The 19,283-nt window shown below is 39.9% G+C and overlaps 1 protein-coding gene across 4 annotated transcripts in view; it reads right to left on the reverse strand.

Annotated features, from left to right (window-relative positions):
* LOC110043690 (acetyl-CoA carboxylase-like) overlaps window positions 1-19,283 on the reverse strand; it is a 53,456-nt gene that overhangs the window by 5,009 nt on the left and 29,164 nt on the right. For all 4 annotated transcript variants that reach the window (XM_020749172.2, XM_020749169.2, XM_020749171.2 and 1 more), the window contains 32 exons: window positions 14,821-14,910; window positions 14,656-14,712; window positions 14,125-14,186; window positions 13,687-13,735; window positions 13,429-13,538; window positions 12,889-13,006; window positions 12,104-12,223; window positions 11,820-11,879; window positions 11,268-11,309; window positions 10,758-10,898; window positions 10,387-10,464; window positions 10,207-10,293; window positions 9,800-9,868; window positions 9,480-9,571; window positions 8,923-9,034; window positions 8,295-8,381; window positions 7,912-7,980; window positions 5,753-5,818; window positions 5,448-5,522; window positions 5,281-5,340; window positions 4,922-4,993; window positions 4,272-4,409; window positions 3,684-3,725; window positions 3,374-3,452; window positions 3,038-3,135; window positions 2,451-2,561; window positions 2,256-2,322; window positions 1,804-1,880; window positions 1,301-1,421; window positions 792-888; window positions 569-665; window positions 190-316 (listed from right to left, as the gene is read on the reverse strand). In XM_020749172.2, coding sequence (XP_020604831.1) covers window positions 190-316; window positions 569-665; window positions 792-888; window positions 1,301-1,421; window positions 1,804-1,880; window positions 2,256-2,322; window positions 2,451-2,561; window positions 3,038-3,135; window positions 3,374-3,452; window positions 3,684-3,725; window positions 4,272-4,409; window positions 4,922-4,993; window positions 5,281-5,340; window positions 5,448-5,522; window positions 5,753-5,818; window positions 7,912-7,980; window positions 8,295-8,381; window positions 8,923-9,034; window positions 9,480-9,571; window positions 9,800-9,868; window positions 10,207-10,293; window positions 10,387-10,464; window positions 10,758-10,898; window positions 11,268-11,309; window positions 11,820-11,879; window positions 12,104-12,223; window positions 12,889-13,006; window positions 13,429-13,538; window positions 13,687-13,735; window positions 14,125-14,186; window positions 14,656-14,712; window positions 14,821-14,910 — 2,770 coding nt within the window. The remainder of the gene's footprint in view (window positions 1-189; window positions 317-568; window positions 666-791; window positions 889-1,300; window positions 1,422-1,803; window positions 1,881-2,255; window positions 2,323-2,450; window positions 2,562-3,037; window positions 3,136-3,373; window positions 3,453-3,683; window positions 3,726-4,271; window positions 4,410-4,921; window positions 4,994-5,280; window positions 5,341-5,447; window positions 5,523-5,752; window positions 5,819-7,911; window positions 7,981-8,294; window positions 8,382-8,922; window positions 9,035-9,479; window positions 9,572-9,799; window positions 9,869-10,206; window positions 10,294-10,386; window positions 10,465-10,757; window positions 10,899-11,267; window positions 11,310-11,819; window positions 11,880-12,103; window positions 12,224-12,888; window positions 13,007-13,428; window positions 13,539-13,686; window positions 13,736-14,124; window positions 14,187-14,655; window positions 14,713-14,820; window positions 14,911-19,283) is intronic.

Raw genomic sequence — 19,283 nt, forward strand, 5'->3', positions numbered from 1 at the left:
TACATGTGCACCAACACAAACAGTGGTGACTTTGGAAAGTGAGTAATTGACAGATGAGGGTATTTCGTACTTGAATGATCTGACGTAACCTAGGACCTCAACCTAAGATGGGCAAGGTACCATGCTGTTGATACTTCATCCAACTTTAGGAAATTTAATCATAATACTGTGGTCATGACTTCTCCCTACCTCCAGAGAAGCCTCTCCAATTGGCAAAGATCATCAATGGCAACTGCTCTTTATTGAAGTCAAGGATGGCTTGGGCAGTTTTATAGGCTGAGTCTGGGTACCACACTTGACCTGCTTGGGCTATGATCTGAAACGAATCGGGAAAAAAAAAAAAAAAAACATCAAGTTTGGGGGAAATTAGTTCCTTTACCAATCATTCATACGAAAAAACGCTACGGCCAGCTTCTTCTATGGTGCAAAATGACACCAGCGACTCCCCAGGCCAACTAGGGACAAACAAACGGATTCGGCTAACGTGCTTACATCCTTGTTGCCATCAAATTCAGACCACGTGATGATCTATTAATCAGATATAAAGTGCACTGTTTAAAGCATCTACCTTGGCTTCGGAATCAGGATTTCCAGGATCAGCAGGAATGACAACTTCGACTGCTCTGGTTTCAACAGCAATCACTCCCATGGGAATACCACCCAACCTACAAAGACAAACACGTAAATGAAATCATACGTGATTGATCATTATAACGCAAATGCTTCATTAGTACATGCTACATTAGTACACCAGTCAGTGTACCAATCAGAACAATGGAACAAGGTTCTACCTGGCTCTTCCACATACAACAGTCTTTGCCCATCCGTCCAATGTTTCCACAAATGAACCGCGGTCAAAGAAACCACTTAGCCAGACATCTTTATTGTCTGCAAAGGAACACATCCAGTCAACAATTCTCCATAAATGAAACAAATTTCAGTTGGCTTCATACAGCAAACTTCTCTTGACTAGTTCACTTTGGATGGATGCATCAAGACCTTGTACGGCCTTTGTATGACATGGTGCCAGTCACGACAGAAGCTGTGTTGAAACAGGACTCCAGCAACAACGCTTGTCGACAATAACACAGAAATGACGCAATTTTTCCATTGGTATCGTGCATCAAATCGATGTTGCAACTCGCACCTAAACAGATGACCAGTACTAGGCCATGCAAGGTATTGATGGACGAAGCAAGTCGCATAGAAACAAGGCCTTACTCCTAACTATTCTACCACTGTGTTTTGTTTTGTTTGCAAAAGGATAGCGACCGCTCACTAATAAGTGAAAAATACATACCAGGATCTGGTGCTCCACTAATGAAGTGCCGTGGGTCATATGGAGCCTTTGGAGGAACGAACTCAACTTCCCTGTCAATAGGATCACTGGTCTTCAAAATTGGTAGAGGACCATTCTTGCACTGCAGAAAACAACACCGCAAAATGTTGAAACAAATATTTGAAAAAAATGTATCACAATGCAGAAAGTGAAAACAATGTTAAAGCGCCTTTCTGTAGCTTTATTTAGTAGGCTACGGCTCGATAATGTGACGTTGCAAAGCGTATCTCACAGACACCACCTTTGGGTACATGCATACATACACAAAGGTGTTCGTGCCTAAGTGGCACATCAGGCCGTCACCAAGGCGGTAACGGCCTTATGTACCTTATGTGTAGGGTATGGGGTGACATAGGAAAGGAGAAAAGAGGGACTACATTTCGCAAGAAATTTAGGTAATGCAATAAACAAACATGACCAAATCAAAGACCACTTCAGTTAAGTTCATAACTCCTTACACGTACTTTTGGGACATACGAAAGCCATTGCATGATCGCAGATATTCCTCCAAAATCATCAGAAACCACCATGTGTGTCACACCTAGAGAGAATCGATTCAGAGTAGAATTTAAGTACAGTCAAACCTCTCCACACTGACACCTCTGTATTACTGCAAGTTAACTTAGTACTAAGATCTGCCCCTTCGGTGTCCGTATTATAAATGAGCATCGACTGTACAACTACCTCTAAAACAGCTGATTAACTGCTATTCATGACCTATGCTAGGGCAGTAATGAACTACAGATTGCTTTCAGAAGTTGTGGAAAACGTTCTGACACTAAATGAACCCAACTAATGTTGACGACTGAAAATCCTATCCAACGCTACATAACATCAAGCTCCGCTCCTTGTGTCTCTCACCACTTAGATTGCATAATTAATTATACTGCGATATAACTTAATTATTTCTGTATACCATTGTTGTGCATGATCTGAGGTCCCCCCAACTGAAGGTTTGAGGTGTACACTTGGCGACCGAGAACCTTAGAGAAAAAGAAAAAAAAAAAAAAGAGAAACCTTAACACAAAATGGACAACAAAGTAATTACTGTGTACCCATAAATTTGTCTAATTACAAAGCAGATGTGAACATACACAATACCGCCCTTTACCTTGTTCAGTGCCCCGGCTCCCGTGAGAATAATATGAGCGTTGTCAACTTGAATAACTCTTTGGCCGAGACGTACTAGGTACGAGCCAATACCAACTGCTCGACATGTGACCTAACAGGAGAAACTAAGAGACTAAATACAGATCTTGGAACTGCTGACCTAACATTTTAAAGTGTAATACCAGGTGTTAAGAACTCGACAACGCTGGGAACGTCTTTTTATAACGGGGTACATGTGTGCTAATCAGATCTATCATTTGTTTAACGTGCCGTCTGCGTATCTTATGAGAAGAACGACGAACCAGTGCGACAACAACGACAACACTTCAGTTGTATGCATGTCAGCACTAGTTTCGACTCTACACCCGAAACTCAGAATGCGACTTCAACGTTATGAAACGCTGACTCTATAAGGACGGACCAAGAGCTCACTTTGAACTATAACTTATGACTAATTTTTAAGCCGAAACTAGCAATGATTCTCCTAAAACGATAAAACAAAACTTGCCTTTCGCACCTTCCCTTTTTACCGTTTTTCTTTGCGATAAACTATCATATTTCACGACAGTAAAAGCCAGAGCTACTTACAAGACTCATTGTCACAATGTCATCATATGCAGCAGACATCTCTCCAGCGATCATTCCAGAACCTCTCAAGTTTTCCACCCCGATACCATCATCACGACCTAAAGAAAATGAGCGTTCGCCACTATTACGAGACAATGGCATTGACTTCTTTATACGAGGATGAAGACAAAGAGGGCAAGTTATTTCGTCTTCGACTGATGTCCAGTAAGAAGACGTCAACAAGTTATGTTAGAAGCCCTGATTCCACCCAAATTTACCTTTTTCGTCAGGAATTGATTACATCTTTATGTTACCGGGTAGTTATCTAACAAAGCTACCTTGTAACGTACGGCTTACCTATGATATCAGTGACTTTGTATCTGGACTCGCCGTCATCTTCAATCAGTTCTGCGTGCATTGAGTTGGTGGCGCTTAACTGTAGCAAAGAGAGAATAATTACAGTAAGCACCCATGGTTGACAGCACTTGTTTACGTCGAACGAATATGACACGTCCAGGTCATCTTCGTTACCTCATGGTCTAAAACACTTCTCCCATCATAACATGGAGAATGCAGCGCAACGTATGAGAGTAGGAGTACGCCCACAAGTCACGGAGGCCTGGTTTACATTTACTGCAACGCATTACCAATAAGTAAGGATTCTTACCTTTTTAAAGTCACTAGGAGTGACATACAGATACTTGAAACCCTGCAAAGACAAGCCCGCGTCAATAGAGGAGGACTTAAATAATTAAGTCATCTCTGATTTTATAAGTTTGTGATCTTTTAACCAGTGCACTATGTCTTTTGACATATTCGGGCGAAACCCTGGTTCGTGACTGCAGTTCCTCTTTTGATTAATGTCAAAGCCTGCTTACAGAGATTAAACACTGATTTACTGAAATCTGTCTAGAGGATTGTATACGAAGTAACTTCAGAACAAATGGTGATTGTGGTATTCTGCTTGATGCTTGATGCTATTCTGAGCATATTTTATGAAACGGGTCCAGTTGTTCAAACCCTGTATTGAGCTTCACCAGTAGTAACCCGAACTAAGATATGCTTCAGTAAGTTGTGAAATGTGATTTCTGTCGTATGTTCGCTAAAATCAACAGTTAAAAGTACTATAAAGCAAGCGAAAAAATACCTTTACAAATAATGATCTACAGACAACGTACGTCAATTATAACCAGTCAACACTATCTATATCTATAAAATGACATGTAGTGTCAAACATCACTACAACATTCCTGACCTTCTCAGGAGCAAGAGGATCATTCCAGGCCACCTTGAAGTGATGCTTCACTTCCTCGGCCAGTCCGATGCGCGCTCCACTGTTAGCGGAGATGTACACAAATGGAATCCCTTGTGATCGGGCCATTTCAGAAGCTCTCTAAAAACACAATGATGACGAAGCAAGGATTCAATCTTTACATGATTATCTATCCACAAATGTTTTTTCAGCACAATATCCACTTGCACCACTATAAAAACCACGAAATTAATACATGAAAGTTACTCTGGGGAGCCGGGAGAGCGCAGTAGTGAGAGGGGAGGTGCTCTCCTCCCACCAATGTGGCCCGGGGTCGATTCTGGCCTGGTGTGCATGCCGCATGTGGGTTGAGTTTGTTATTGGTTTTCCCCTTGCTCCAAGGGTTTTTGTCCGGGTTCTCTCGTTTTCCTCCCTCCACAAAAACCAACATCTCCAAATTCTAATTCGACCAGGATAGAGAACCCGCGTGAAAACCAGCTAAGGCTGATGTGGCTTCCCCATTACATGTTGTTATTTATTTTTTAAAAAAGCCCGCATCTGCAACAGCTAAACGAGTGCTAACATCACCGGAGTACTTTTCTTTTACCAGTGACCGGTGACCTTTTACCAGTGACCAGTGACCATTAAAATACCTTGAAAAGCATGTCCTCTGGAGGTGCAAAGGAGCCAATCATGACAGTGATGTCATTAGCAACCACAATTATCTACAAAAAGAGAAGCAGAAAATAAGCAAATTAACGATGAAGATCCTACTTTCTCCCGAACCTTAAAGGAGCTAGGTCACGGTTTCCACACCATGAAAAGTTTAGCCTGAATTTTTCAAGGTCGTCGTTTGTAATCCGAGTCAATCTTCTCCATTCTTGTTACTTTACGGTTTATTATTATCTTTTTGGTGTTTTTTTTTTTCTTTCTTAGTACACCACTATCTTCAGGTTTCCTTCAATTTAGAGGTAATTTTGTACGTGACTGAGTGCCTTTAACTTTGACTAACCTCACGTCCTTCTGGACATTCTGGTGTTTTACACTCCAATCTCCAAGCTATCATTCCAATCTAAAAATCACACAAAATAACTTTTATTCATTTGAGAGCAATGGTCACATTAAAAAATAGAAGAACCAATTGAGAGAACAGTCCCACTGAACGTGAATTCAATTTACCGTGTTCTCTCCGTGCAGTCTGTTCATTGGCATCAGTTGGTCGTTCTCGTCCAAAACATACTCTGTCACTTTCAGCTGCAAAAAGCAATAACATAGAGATGCTTATTAATGTCTGAAAGGTATCCACAATAAATACATAGGCTTTCCACCAAGCTTGAAAGTAAAAGAGCAGTTTCACTCAGCAGTTTGCCAATTTTCAAGAAGTCTAAGATAAATGCTTCACTTTGCTATAAGTGTTAACTGAAGAGCTTTTAAATATGTAAGAAGTCTAAGAAGTTGAGAGCTGCATGACAATAAGAACTTACAACATCTGGGGGACTTTTAGCCTCCTTGTGATCAGAACACCATTGTTTCCACTGTCTACCAATGGCCTGATAAAAAGAAATCAACCATAAACCTCGTGAAAGGTACATATTCCTGACTTGTACTTGACACAAACTAACCTCCTGATACAACGAAGCATCAGCGACATGAAAGCATGGTACAGTGATACATTCTATGTTTTAGAGATAACATTTTGGATTCCCACCCACTATTTCACGCCAACGGCGTGAAATAACAGGCAGGGATCCATCTGCTTTCGCAGGCTACTGAACAAAATACAACAAGCCCCAAATGTAATGAACTCATGAGTTGAACTCAAGCCTTTACTTGCACGCCACTGCAATCACAGAGCGGGATGCTGATAATTAGTACTTACTAGACGAATGTCTTATTATTATACCTAATCGGCATATCAGGCATATCAGGCAAGTTTAGTCGAGCCATGGTTCCTCGTTTTGTGAGACATTGTCGAGCCAAAATACCGAAGGCGAGACCAAATGAGCCCGATCTGCCGCCGCAGCGTACCAAAAGAGGGTAAGATTAGGTATTTACCATATACAAATTCGGTCAAGTGATATCGTATGATGATATCGTAACGATATCAGGTCAGTGACTTGATTTCGCATGAAATCACGACAGTAGATACGACTTCTGATTAGCTAATTGCGAATTTGAGTACAGTTATCTGGGCTATTGGGTTGATTGTTAGAGCAAGTGGCCTGGTTGTACCATTTACGGCGCGTCCGTATCAAGCCAGTGTACGAAAAGCAAGCTTTACGTGTATAGTAACAATACACCTTTTGCTGTTCATTTACAGAAAATATCCATTCATTTGAGTTCAAATTTGTTTCATTATGGTCAATATACGCTCATTAACACCAATATGACCTTCATTTGCGCGTAAGGAACGTTCAAGAATAACACTTGCATATGTATTAACATTCAAAATCATCAAAAGATAAACAATACCTTCCTTTGACATTCATTGGCTGTAAATGTACTTTTATTTCTGTCGGAATAAAATTCGTTGTCACGAAACGACAATCATTTACACTTTTGGACATTTCTTTTTCAACAAAAGACTTTCAATAACACAATTTGCATGAGCAGTCACAATCAATTGCATTATTATACAACCATATCCATGAAGGTGACAATCTTAAGTGCGGTGAGACAAACATTACAGCCATAATAACATTTATTTTTGGAAGAGAGAATATCAAATTTGCTGAACGATTTATACCTCAATTGCCTCACTATTGAGGCATCGTGGCAAATATGTTTGCATGAAACGATACCATCGTCCACATTTAGGCCCTGATTATCCTTTCGCTGTGTTCAAATGGGATTCTATTTCTTCGTTGCATTTGTGGGGAAATCTAACTGTCACTTTATCACATGTACATGTATACTGTAGTGCGTCCTCTGAGTTGCGCTCGAAAGATTCGTAAGAGGCTGAATTTATATCTGCAAGGGGAGGATCGTGAAAATACGATTTAAAAAAGGTACATACGGTCCCTAGTTCTATAATCAAATTTTCGAGGAAAATTGGGCGCGATGTCTCTGTTTACGATATCTCTCCGTTTATCTCTGAATTACGCTAATGAGCTATTGTTTTCTCTTAACGTTGGGTGAAAACACGGTAATGTCTGTCTCAACGTATTTAAGATTGTCACCTTCACGAATATGGTTGTATAATAACGCAATTGATTGTGACTGCTCATGCAAATTCTGTTATTGAAAGTCTTTTGTTGAAAAAGAAATGTCCAAAAGTGTAAATGATTGTCGTTTCGTGACAACGAATTTTTTTTCTACAAAAATGAAAATTCATTTAGAGCCAATGAATGTCAAGGGAAGATATTGTTTATCTTTGATGATTTTGAATGTTAATACATATGCAAATGTTATTCTTAAACGTTCCTTACGCGCAAATGAGTGTCGTATTGGTGTTAATGAGAGTTTATTGACCATAATGAAACAAATTTCAACACAAATGAATGGATATTTTCTGTAAATGAACACCAAAAGGTGTAATGGGCTTCCACGCATACTAAATTCTTGCACATTGACGAAACATTACCTTACGATTCCTAACAGCGAACTGCATGTCTAAAATTCCGTAACAACTCTATCTAATCACCTGTTGGAAAATCTCAGGGAAGTCATACACATAAGTGGTTCCAAGAGACTGCGCAGAAAATCGTTTCAGCTGAAAATAGATCAATAAATGGTGCATAAGTTCTCTGATTAAGGTCAGCAGCGCCTTTAACAATAAGCAAAGCCTAAATATTTACTGACATTCCCAAAAGATACTGAAAGTGCTGACATAGTATTTGAGTTCCTTAGCAACAACCAGTTTTACTACTTCACATATCTCTTTGCTTTCTGAACGGACAAAGAAAGTGCGTTGTTGCTCTTAATCCACCCTTCCCCCGCCCCCCAACCCCCCCCCCCCCAAAAAAAAAGTGCCTGAAAACGAGAAACTACCAACAGTTTCCAAGATATGTCCAGAATTATTTTTACCTGTAAATGATCTTTGGTGACATAAGGTGTACTGACAGGAAGACCGTGGTGAGGACCCTGTTTCTGATCATAGGACTCAAACACTATCTGTTAACCAAAGAATCCGGGGTCAGGTCAAAATAACACTACACTTCTCAGACCTAAAGCACACCATCGGTTTAAATCAGTCTTCAGAACTATAATGTTTCATGTGGGAAATGATGATACTTGATTAGAACATTCAATGAAATTATAGTTACACACCAGGTCATCACGACAAAAAGGATTCTCATTTTGGACGTCATGTCACGCAACTTAAAATCCCTGCAATTAGAGTATTTGACGTTTAAACCTCCAGTCCCAGACGTTTATGCAGTCTAACCCAGTGCAACCTCTGCAGCCAAAGCCACTTTAAGAGATACAGTCACAGTAATTTTGCTGCAGTTTTGGTCAAAGCTGTTTTTAGCGTTGCCTAAATTATAACTGAGTACCTCCGTTTGAACAAGAAATGCTCCTTGACCACTCCACTGATTTGACTTTGCCATTATGGCAACACCCCTTTGAACGTAAGAGCTGTCAATGCCTTGAACGGACAAAAATTGTTCCTTCTCTACTGAGTTCATGCATAAATATTCACGTAAATTATTACCTGTCCTGTTCTCAGATCCGTAACCTCACGATAAATATGAAAGCCCAGGTAATACCCAGACTCGTTGGAGATAAATAATCGCAGAGGAATCTTTTTCCCAGTGGGTGTGAGCCTGAAAATGTTTAAAGCAAATGGAGTGAGGAGAAACGTATTTACATATAACACACAGTGTGACAGAATGTGAATGTAAATGTTTGCGAAAGATGCTAAGAAATATATAGCCCGTGCGTGTGAGCAGTGGAACAGTCTCCGAGATGACAAACATTAGCAAAGTCAAGCAGGGGATAATTATAAAAGGACGACTGGCCCATCTTCGTGGCGAAAGATCCAGTGGCTTTAGGTTGATATCCAGAACTTTAAAATGGACAATAGGTAGACTAAAAAAATACCTGGATCAGGAAAGTGAAAGACAGCAAGCGGAATGGAATGACTGTCACTGCCGCTATTGCGGTAGCCACGAATAGGGCTGAATGCAAGCGGAATGATGAGGATTTACGCGCCAAAAGGCACATAGAGAGATGATGATTGCAAAATGTCATTGTAATAACTTCCAATACCTGATAGTCACTTTCATTTCAGCTTGAAGAACACGCAGCTTCCAAAGTCGTCTACCATACCTTGTGACAATGTCACGGATACTCTCTTCAATCTGCCAGAAATAAAGAATTTTGTCACACAATGTCGCCTTTATCTATAATATAAAATCCCTCCCGCTCTCCCCACCCCCTCTCAAGAAAAAAGGGGTGAATTGAAATCTTCCAATGTGTTTGCACTCTTTTTCTTAGTGTACTATTTTTCTCATACCCCTACCCCCGACCTAACCAACTCAACGTGTACCGTGTATTTATTTCCATTACAAATGTCAAGGCAAACCTACCCTGTGGGGCTCTATGATGACACATGGAACAAAGTGAAGGAAAATGTGATTGCAATCTGTCCTTTTGGGCTGCAATAATAAAACAACATTGAATAATGTAAATATATATTTAATAGTTATTAAAGCATTTGTACAGGATTGAAATGTTCGAAGGCTTGCTTACCCCGTCTCGAAAATGCAGAGGCTAGGAAATTTAGGAAGTAGTAACAAGCGCTTGTTATTGGACGAGGTGAGGTGAGATAAATGTATCTAACAGTCGAATTACTGATTGTATGTTTTATTTTGCGCTTTTTGTTAAAACTAATGCAGCAGGAAGATCAAAAAATCGTTCTTTAGCAGTGAGGTCGTTCTTTTCTGTATAACTATTTTATGACACAACATGAAGCATAAATGACAAGATGACTTACACACTCTGAGAAACAAACTTCTAGCTGATCTAAAGCTTCGAGAAGCTGAATCTCACTCTCCTTTTCCATGTATTCAAATGATGCTTCCTAGCAAGTGAGACAAAAAAGACGAAAATCCTTTAATAAACTTATCAAAGTCGAAGCACTGAAAACATTACTCAAAATAATCTATCGTATTACTTTGGTGATGAAATCCGAGTGCCTCACAATGCTCCTGATGAAAAACCTGTAGTCGGTGACTTCTGACTGAGCTGAAAGCTAAGAGGACAAACAAAAATAATGTTGGTATATTACCGTTTTCTTTCAAGTATTTTTTTTTTATATACCGCACACTTTGAGATAACTTCACAAAGATTCAAAGGGTAACAATTTCCTTTGAAACGATTCGCAGTCAAAGAAAATAGTTCAAAGTCACGTTAATGATATAGCCTATATCCACATGCTTGAAAATACTCTCCTGAGAGAGGAATGAGGATTAAAAGTGACGAGTAAGGAGTAACGGTGTTGTGGAGGAACCAGGTAATAAAATAACAGCAATTAAGACACAATACCTTCTTGGCTGAGCCTAGATACAAATGGAGGTTGTGATTTGTGGTTGGAATTGTCTGCAGATCAAAGTTTCGTAGGCGGTAAACTTCCAACTGGAAAGCGAGGGCGGGCTCCAAATGACGGTAAATGGAATCCTCTTCAAACTGAGAAAAAGAAATAATACATACATGTATAGAGCGGTTATCAACTGAGTGTCGTAAAACCAAAAGCCAATGTAACCACTGTGGCCAATCACAAAGAACGCGTACATTCCAGTGAAGCAATCAAAACTCAAAGCAAATAAATGTGACCGACGCAAAGCGCGGGAAAACTTGTGATAGCGAGTCACGATTGGTTTTAGTCTTACTTCTGATTGGATGACAAAGCGGCGCTAATGTTTTTGGTAAGCCAATCGCTTGGTGTGGTAATCAAAACCAAAACAAATGCCACGTACTCTCGACACCCAAGCGAAAACCGCGCTATCGACGTGAAAGAAAGATCAGGTAACTGTTGAAAATGCGCGTTTTACTCACGTTTCCTTGAGCTCTGAAGGTAAAGAACCATGGTAGCATACCCTATTGAATGAACCAGAATTTAACAATGACTGGAGACTAAATCCAAACATTCTTAAAACTTTTATTCCATAGTCTTTATATGCAGTAGAAACGACGTCATAAAATGTTCAAAACTCAAAGAAAAACCACAAGCCATGAATGGGTGGCTCCAACGCAACGTTGTAAGAATTGTATGGAATTTTTTAATTGACTTTTCCCTCATAATTATGGTCTATACTGAACAAATGAACATGCAAGAATTCATGGGAGATTAACGTTGACCAACAGCTACACGCAGCTCCTGCCCACGCTTTTGCAACATTTGGTGCAGGGCAAAGTTTGTGTTTGCTAGTATATTTCTCGTCTGAATGAACAAATAACAGTCAAAAGAGCAGGCGACGAATGAGCTCCTCAAATAAACATCACCTTATAAAGATAAAACCTGGGCTCTCCAACAAGTAGTAAAAGTCATGTCTGCGAAAAATTAACAGGCTTACAATCAACAACAAACTAACCAGACGTTTACTTTACCTTACAATCACTGAGCAGATAAGTAATTCTTCTGATTCCCTTGTCCTTCAAAATCTCTTTCTGCAAAAAAATAGAAAAAAGAAAGGATAAAAAGAAAGATTAAGGAGAGGCATTCCCAATCACAAATACCGGCACTTTGCTTTTGTTGAGGCTTTTTCCGCATTTAGGTTTCCTCGAAACCCCAAAAAGTGGAAATCGTTGTGAATATACAATGTTAGGACATTTTCTTACAACATTAACATCAAAAGAAATTGTCTGATTAAATATACAATGTAAATCTTCACCTTGGACTGTGTGAATTCGTACACCATCTTGCGGCAAATTTCCACATCTTTACAATTCTTCTCAATTTGCAAGGCAATGTTAATGATGTGAACAGGTTCCTCTTCCTTTCGCGCACCAGGCTAAAGAAAAATAAGAACATCTTTTAAATTTTGGGAATAATTGTATTGCTCATATGTACTTATTTAAAGCAGGGTCCTCCAAGATTCTTTTCTTCCTTTCAGATGAAAGTTTTAAAGGATTCTAAAGGAATTCTAAAAAACTAGATGTAGTTTCGCTCAAAAACCCACACAACTAACGGGTAAAAAGGTTTTTTACAGAGAATAGTCCTTCAACTTTTCTCACTATATAAATCTTGTTCTTGCTCCACTTTAATTTGTCTCGGGACCAGAAAAAAGAGTTATACCGTCAGTAAAATTAATGAGGTCGTCTGTTAGACCCGGTTCACATTAGAGACATAATGAAATAACGTCATAAGAAGGACGTTACGTCGTTATGTTTGCAGTTTGGACATCCTGAAATAACGACATCAGAGCAACAAACGGCATGAACATAATGCTTAACGAAAATAATGATCGTTCCTTAAATCTTTATGATGATGCTCACATTCTCGACATGAGCGATTATGTCGTTATGTCATTTTGTAGTTCATGTCGTTAGTGTGAACCAGGCCTTATATGCACTGACTGATAAGAGTACATAGTCCTCATAACACTAATATCATAAGTAATTTCATCATATGTTTCTGATTTAGATGGCCGAGTTGGGTACCCGTCTGCTATCTAACCTCTGTCCTGTTCTCACTTTCCCACACTGGGTCAAGGCTCATCTTTCTCGTCATGGGTGATGGAGACAGCTGTTCAGGGGTCGGTGGTTCAAAGCGTCTCATGATATCATCAAAGTTTCTACAAATAATTCAATGTATATCATGTATAGAAATTTGTAGGTCGTTATTATTCTCTATTTTACAAGGCTTGTTACTGGATGAGAGGGTCCAGATTACATTCTGACAAACCTTGAAAACAAGGAAATCAAAGTGTTAGGAAAGCTTGAGCATTCTAACAAATCACCATACACGTAGGTGTCATTTTTTGCCTTAATATAAGTATGTCGTGTCAAGGAACAAAGTATGATTTGAACAGGGTAGGCAAAAGGGCAAAGTTACCATAACTGGTAAGCAATAAGGAAACTGACCATCTTTTATAATACAAAGTAGCCATGGAATGCGAGGAAATAATATTATCAAACTTACTTCCCCTCAAAGAATAGGAAATATAAGGATAACACATCAAACAGTCCTCGAATTAAACAATACTAGACAGCGTACCTTTCAAATTCAAGAATGGATTGAAATGCTGCCATGACACCGGTTCTTTGACATTGCTGCAAGGGCGGCTGGTTTATGAGGTCAAACATATCCTCACTCAGACTACGAACCTAAAACACAATAAAACGAACACTGTGAACACTTTGCGCTCAAATGTATCGGGAACTGTTCATGATGACAAACGTTATCCCCACAGCATCACAATATATTAATTCACGTTCATTACATAAGACAACAGTGAAGTTTTTCAGTACATACTCTCGGCATGGCAAGAACAGTTTTACTAGAAGGAACTCTCTGCGGCAACCTGAAAAACAACAAAAAGTAAAAAAAGAAGTATTACATATTAAGCTCCTGTTATTAAATGAGTGAACCGCTTCTTGGGGAAGCCGGAATTATAAACCAGACTGACATAAATGATCTAAATTTGTCACATTAAAACCGCAGTTCCGCTTAGTTTACAGATCAAACCCTCACTCACTTTACACACACCAAACAATAATAAACCTGACAGACACCGTTTGGCTGGGAGTGGAGGGTGTGAACAAACCAGTCTGGAAGATCATAGCTTCAGAATTAATTCTTTTCTAGCCTTGAGAGGGACTTAAACATTATGACGTGCTTTGTAACAAGTTCGTATTTTTCCTGTGTTAGAGGAAGAATTTGATATTTGATTCGTGCGTGCGCAAAACAAACCTGTTTGGATGCGCATTTGGCAGAATAAACTGGAACTGAACAAGAAGGACATTCTCCTCAACCTTAAAAAAAAGTTTCATAAACGACAAAGTTAGCAAAGTCAGGATTGATCGATACCGTTTTTTCCTGGTTGACAATATCTTACAATAACCTTAACATCACGACCACATTGCAATGGTTACATTGTCAAGGAAACAGGATTTTTCCAATACAGGGAGCATTTCCATCGTGGTACACAATCTTGCTACCTACGTGACACAGAATACGCAATTTAAGAATGATACGAATCCCATGCACCTCTATTTTCTGGATAAAAGTTTCAAATAATGTAAAAGACAGCTACAACGACTCTTGTAACACAGTAAATGATATTGTACGGAAACTACTATCTGCTGTACAAAGCGACATAACCCGGCTTTAACAGGTGGGCGAGTTATGAAAGCCAAATCTAGAAGACGAATTGTTTTACAACTGAGTTATTATCACTAAACACCGTTTAATCAACCCAAAAATATCATAAAAAACAATTACCTTCTCGTGATATAGTGTGGTGAGTTCATAGGCTTGATAACTACGCCTGATGTAAACCTGCGAGAAAGTGATACTATTTGTGACAAGACATAAGCAATTCAAAAGACATCGCCCTGTAGTTTTGTATTGAATGAAATATAATGCTAACATGTACTTGAAACTTACCTCGAGAGCTGCTCTTCTGACCGCTTCATTGGAATGGTAAAAGAAGCTTGGAAGAAACTCAAATATAGCAGTCTCGGAGAGTATCAATTTCTGAAACAAGGCATTACAATTTACTATTACTATTTAATTGTCTTGAAGGTATCAATCATTAATAACTACTTAATAACCGAGAGTGAGGTCGTTACGGGAAAATCTCAAACCGAGACCTTGCCGTATTGACCGAGCGATAGCGAGGTCAATACGGTAGGCCGAGGTTTGAGATTTTTCCGTAACGACCGAACGGTCGAGTCTATTAAGTTGTTTATTATATGGCTTATGAATTAAAGAAAAGAAAAAAATTATTCGAGCGGAAGTCGTCAATTTACATCCGACGATGCGCTCGTTTACCGATCCATTCATTGTCTCAAATCCAGGACAAAACTACACAGTCACTGAACTTCACCACTGTATAACGTATTCCGTCAAAAACACATTTCTTTACGAGAAAAATGATCGTCACAGCCTCAAAAAGGTATTATAGTATAGTGGTGCCACAACTTGATGGGGGAGTTTTTCCGACTTTTGTGGCGAAACGTCAACGCGTATAGAAAGACAGAGAGTCCTTCAAAATAGTCCAAACCAACGGTCTTTCGGTGAAAGAAAATACCACTCCTTCAGAATACACTGCTCAGAATAACTCGACCTTCGCATTCACTTTCGACAACATATCTTCGCCTTCTTCATTCTGGGAGATTTATGGATGAACTTTTAAAGCCTTGTGAACGTCTAAAACTTCCTGTAGTTATCAGAAGCACTGCTGCCGACAGAAACCGCCCGATTGTTTACATCTGACGACCCTTGAAGCTGATTTACACTTGCTTGTGTTAAAACGAGGGAATCTATTTGATGAGAACTACTAAACTAACTGTGATGGAGTTGACTATTTCGGTAATTGTTATGACTAAGATGATTTATAAGTTTCTTCGTGGTGTTCTGCTCAGGATGCGTGACAGATCTGCCGATGGTGTTTTTCACTTAGCGATTTAAGAGGGTCCACAATAGGGTTCTCAGATCCCGCTTTCCCGCCCATTTTTTCCTGTTAATTCCGCCATCCCGCCCTTTTTAGCCTGGAAATCCAGATCCCGCCTACTTTACAAAGACGTTTCTACGTTAATTATTAATTTGTTACATTAATAATTAGTTTAATTATTAACAAAGAAACGTTTAAAAAATAGATATCGCATAAAATATCTAAAAAGAATTCAATGGGCAGCAGATAAGTAAGCACAAATGATTCTAGCGTTTCTTTCTGTAAACGGTTTACTGTTTTGTGTTCTTTTGTTCACGTATCAGTGAAAGAAAACGATTCTTCATTCCCATATTCAAGAGATGGCCCGTAAACGCACTTGACAATTTCTTTCAAAGCTTTCAGCGTCTTCACTGTCCTTGAAATCTGGGCTAAGAACTTTCCTTCCTGAATGAAGGCATTCCTGCTCGAACATCCTTTTCGTAATATATGGTGACGGAGTTCGTAATGTCGCATACTTCGTTCGGTAAATCACTATCACCGCCATTTGGTGAGGCCATCCTGGCCAAAACAAGCCATGCGCTCTGGAAAAGGTCGAAAGACTAGAAAAAGTAGAAAGGTTCGGGGGGATTCGCCTTTATCGCACAGCAGCCATCTTGGATTGACTTCATGTACTTTTGACACCAATGCGAGGCCACGAGCGCAACGGTCAACTTCCGGCAATCGAGGAGACAAGGCGATCATCTGCAATCATGCCCAACAGAGATCACCGTTTCGGGCCACAATATCAAAATAATCGCGTTAAAAATACTCCAAATCTCACCTTTCACCAATTTCCGAGTGATGAATCCATTCGAAAGCAGTGGGTTGTCAAAATACGGCGAGACGTGGGCAAAAGTGTCCAGGTAAGTTGGTTAGGTTATCGATGTCATTGTTGCGCACATGTATTTACATTAATTATTATGATCTGGTCTATCTACAGATAACAAACAGCACAAGAGTATGTTCTGTACACTTTAAGGAAGCGAATTTTAAGACAACTTTAACAGGGAAGCGTGTTCTGGAGAAGCACGCAGTTCCGAGTATTTTTTGCTGGTCAAGATCAAACAGGAAAAGAAAATCTCCGAAAAAGCGGGAACCACCGCGTGCACGAGTGCGATTATTCGATTTAAGCGTGCCATTGTCCCCTGTCACTGTCGCAGGGGGGGTCGCAGGTAAATATTGTTGTCGTTATTTCTTTAAACATTCCTTGGTTGAAATCGTAAAATAATCAGAGGTATTTTTATGTTTTTCATTTTAATCCATAGCATCAACTTCCGGCCAAGCTTCTGGTGAGGAAAGTTCTATGGAGGTCCAACCAGAACTGTCATCCTCTCCTGTTGTTGTAGACTGCCCCGAGCCCATATACACTGTCACAGGTAAATATTGTTGTCGGTATTTGTTTAAATTTCGATAAAGGCGTTTGTGAACGACGGTATGTCCACCAGATTGTGGCGCCAAAACTCTGAAGAAATCGAAGTACTCACTGACTCATCCATGATGCTTTAACACGCGTGGCCTCGCTTTCATGCGAAAAATGGGGACGTTCATCCAACATGGCGGACTGTGATTAAGGCGAATTACAGACGCAAACATTGAAAATGTCGGAATGGGCAGATGTCATTGATGTCAGACGTCAACGCAAATGATAGCCTGCGTAACTTGGCGGTTTAAGTAATTATTTAACGCGGCTTTGGCGCTCGTTATTGCGGTTTCGCCGCTTTCTTAGCGCGCTCAAATTGCTTAAAAACCGCCAAACTACGCAGGTTACACAAATGACCGCAATAGGACTCAAAGACCTCATACAGTCTCATGATACTAACGCAGTCAAGCGATAATGGATACGTTTAACAGAACCTGACAGGGTACAGAGCCGTTGCTATTCATTACTTGAAACCCAACACAGCTATACGCACAAAAGGTTCGTTTCTGCCAGCTTGTGGTTTTTGCGCTGGTCAATAACAATTTATGAGGTCACGTAGGAATTGAAATGGCATATCCCGCTCTGTTCCCCTTGCGAATCCCGCATCCCAACCCCATAAAAACATGAAATCCCACTCCCACTCGTAATTGTAATTCCCGCTTCCCGCCCCTGTTTTCAGCTCAAATCCCAAATATCACGGCCAGAAAAAGCTAAATCCCGCATCCCGCCAAACCTATTGGGGACCCTCATTTAACTTTACATAAGACTGGGCAAACTTTGATTGTTTTTCACAAGTGCCCGCCAAGGTTACCGCCTGGTAAGTCAAAAACGACTTCTATATAAATTTTATTAAGAAAAAATTTCGTTGAAATGCTATCATGTCACTGACAGCTTTTTGATGTGAGTTTTTGAAATATTTTATTTGTTTGTTTCTTAGACGTATTCTAGTTTATTTACCTTGTCCTTTCCAGCACAATCTCGTAGCTAGTTCGCTCTTCGACTAAACTTTTAGCTAACTGGAATTAAATTTACTTTATCTCACTGTTTTTGATCGGCTTTCATCTTTTTAATGCGCTCGACTTTTTCAGAGCCGCCGCGGTGCTTGTTTGACTTTTTGTGCCCAGGCTCTTGCTAATTTGCATAATCCGTAATCGGCCCGTGGGCATTAGGGTAGGCTCGATTTCCACCGCTTTCTCGAGGGAAGGAGCGCGGGCTCCTTTCCCGAACAGCGGCTGGTAATCGAGCCTAGCATTACGGCTGCATAATCATGACCGCTCAGATCTCGCTCTTAGCCAATCAGAGCGCGCGTTATATTGGCCACAAGTCAAAGCCTTGTAATAATTTTCCTTGAAGTCTAGCTTGTTATTTTCCATGCTGCTGCAAGTACTGCAAGTGTTGCAATGTTGCAGTTGCAAGTGTGTAACTGAAGTCATCACTAACTTGAATATTGCAGAAGAATTTTACTGATTTACTTAAAGTGCCACTGAAACGAAATTTTCGTATGTGAGATTTTTGCTTAGTAATAAAGTTTCAACCTTACTTGGAAACACTGCAGACTTTTTTTTCGCATACGGTAAGCGAAAACTGCTTTTTCAGCCGTTCGAAGTTGGCTGGTTAAGCCCAAAATTGGCGGCCATCTTGGCGCGGCCAAAACAGCCTAGTGACGTCACTGGTTGTATTACTCTCATGCCGCGCTGAAAATTTAGAGTGATTATGGGAGAAGAGAATACTGTTCGAAGCCCCCCCAAAAAACATCTTAATGACATCTCAGAGCTGTAAAGCAGATAATAACAGTAGCCTTAGACATGAAGAGGTCAAGAGTCGATCCTGGGGCTTTTCAGTCTATTTAATTGGATATTTGCAGGATATTTTATGTAAGCAAGCAAACGAGTGGGAGTTCTTAGATCGCAAAATGATCGGGACTCTTGGCGAAATGGCCAGCACTCAATTAAACAACATCTACACTCATAAAGTAAAAAAGACATGAAAACAAGA

Source organism: Orbicella faveolata, unplaced genomic scaffold, assembly GCF_042242905.1.
Source record: "Orbicella faveolata isolate gen_17 unplaced genomic scaffold, um_ofav_v1 contig_1, whole genome shotgun sequence".
In the NCBI taxonomy this organism is placed as follows: domain Eukaryota; kingdom Metazoa; phylum Cnidaria; class Anthozoa; order Scleractinia; family Merulinidae; genus Orbicella; species Orbicella faveolata.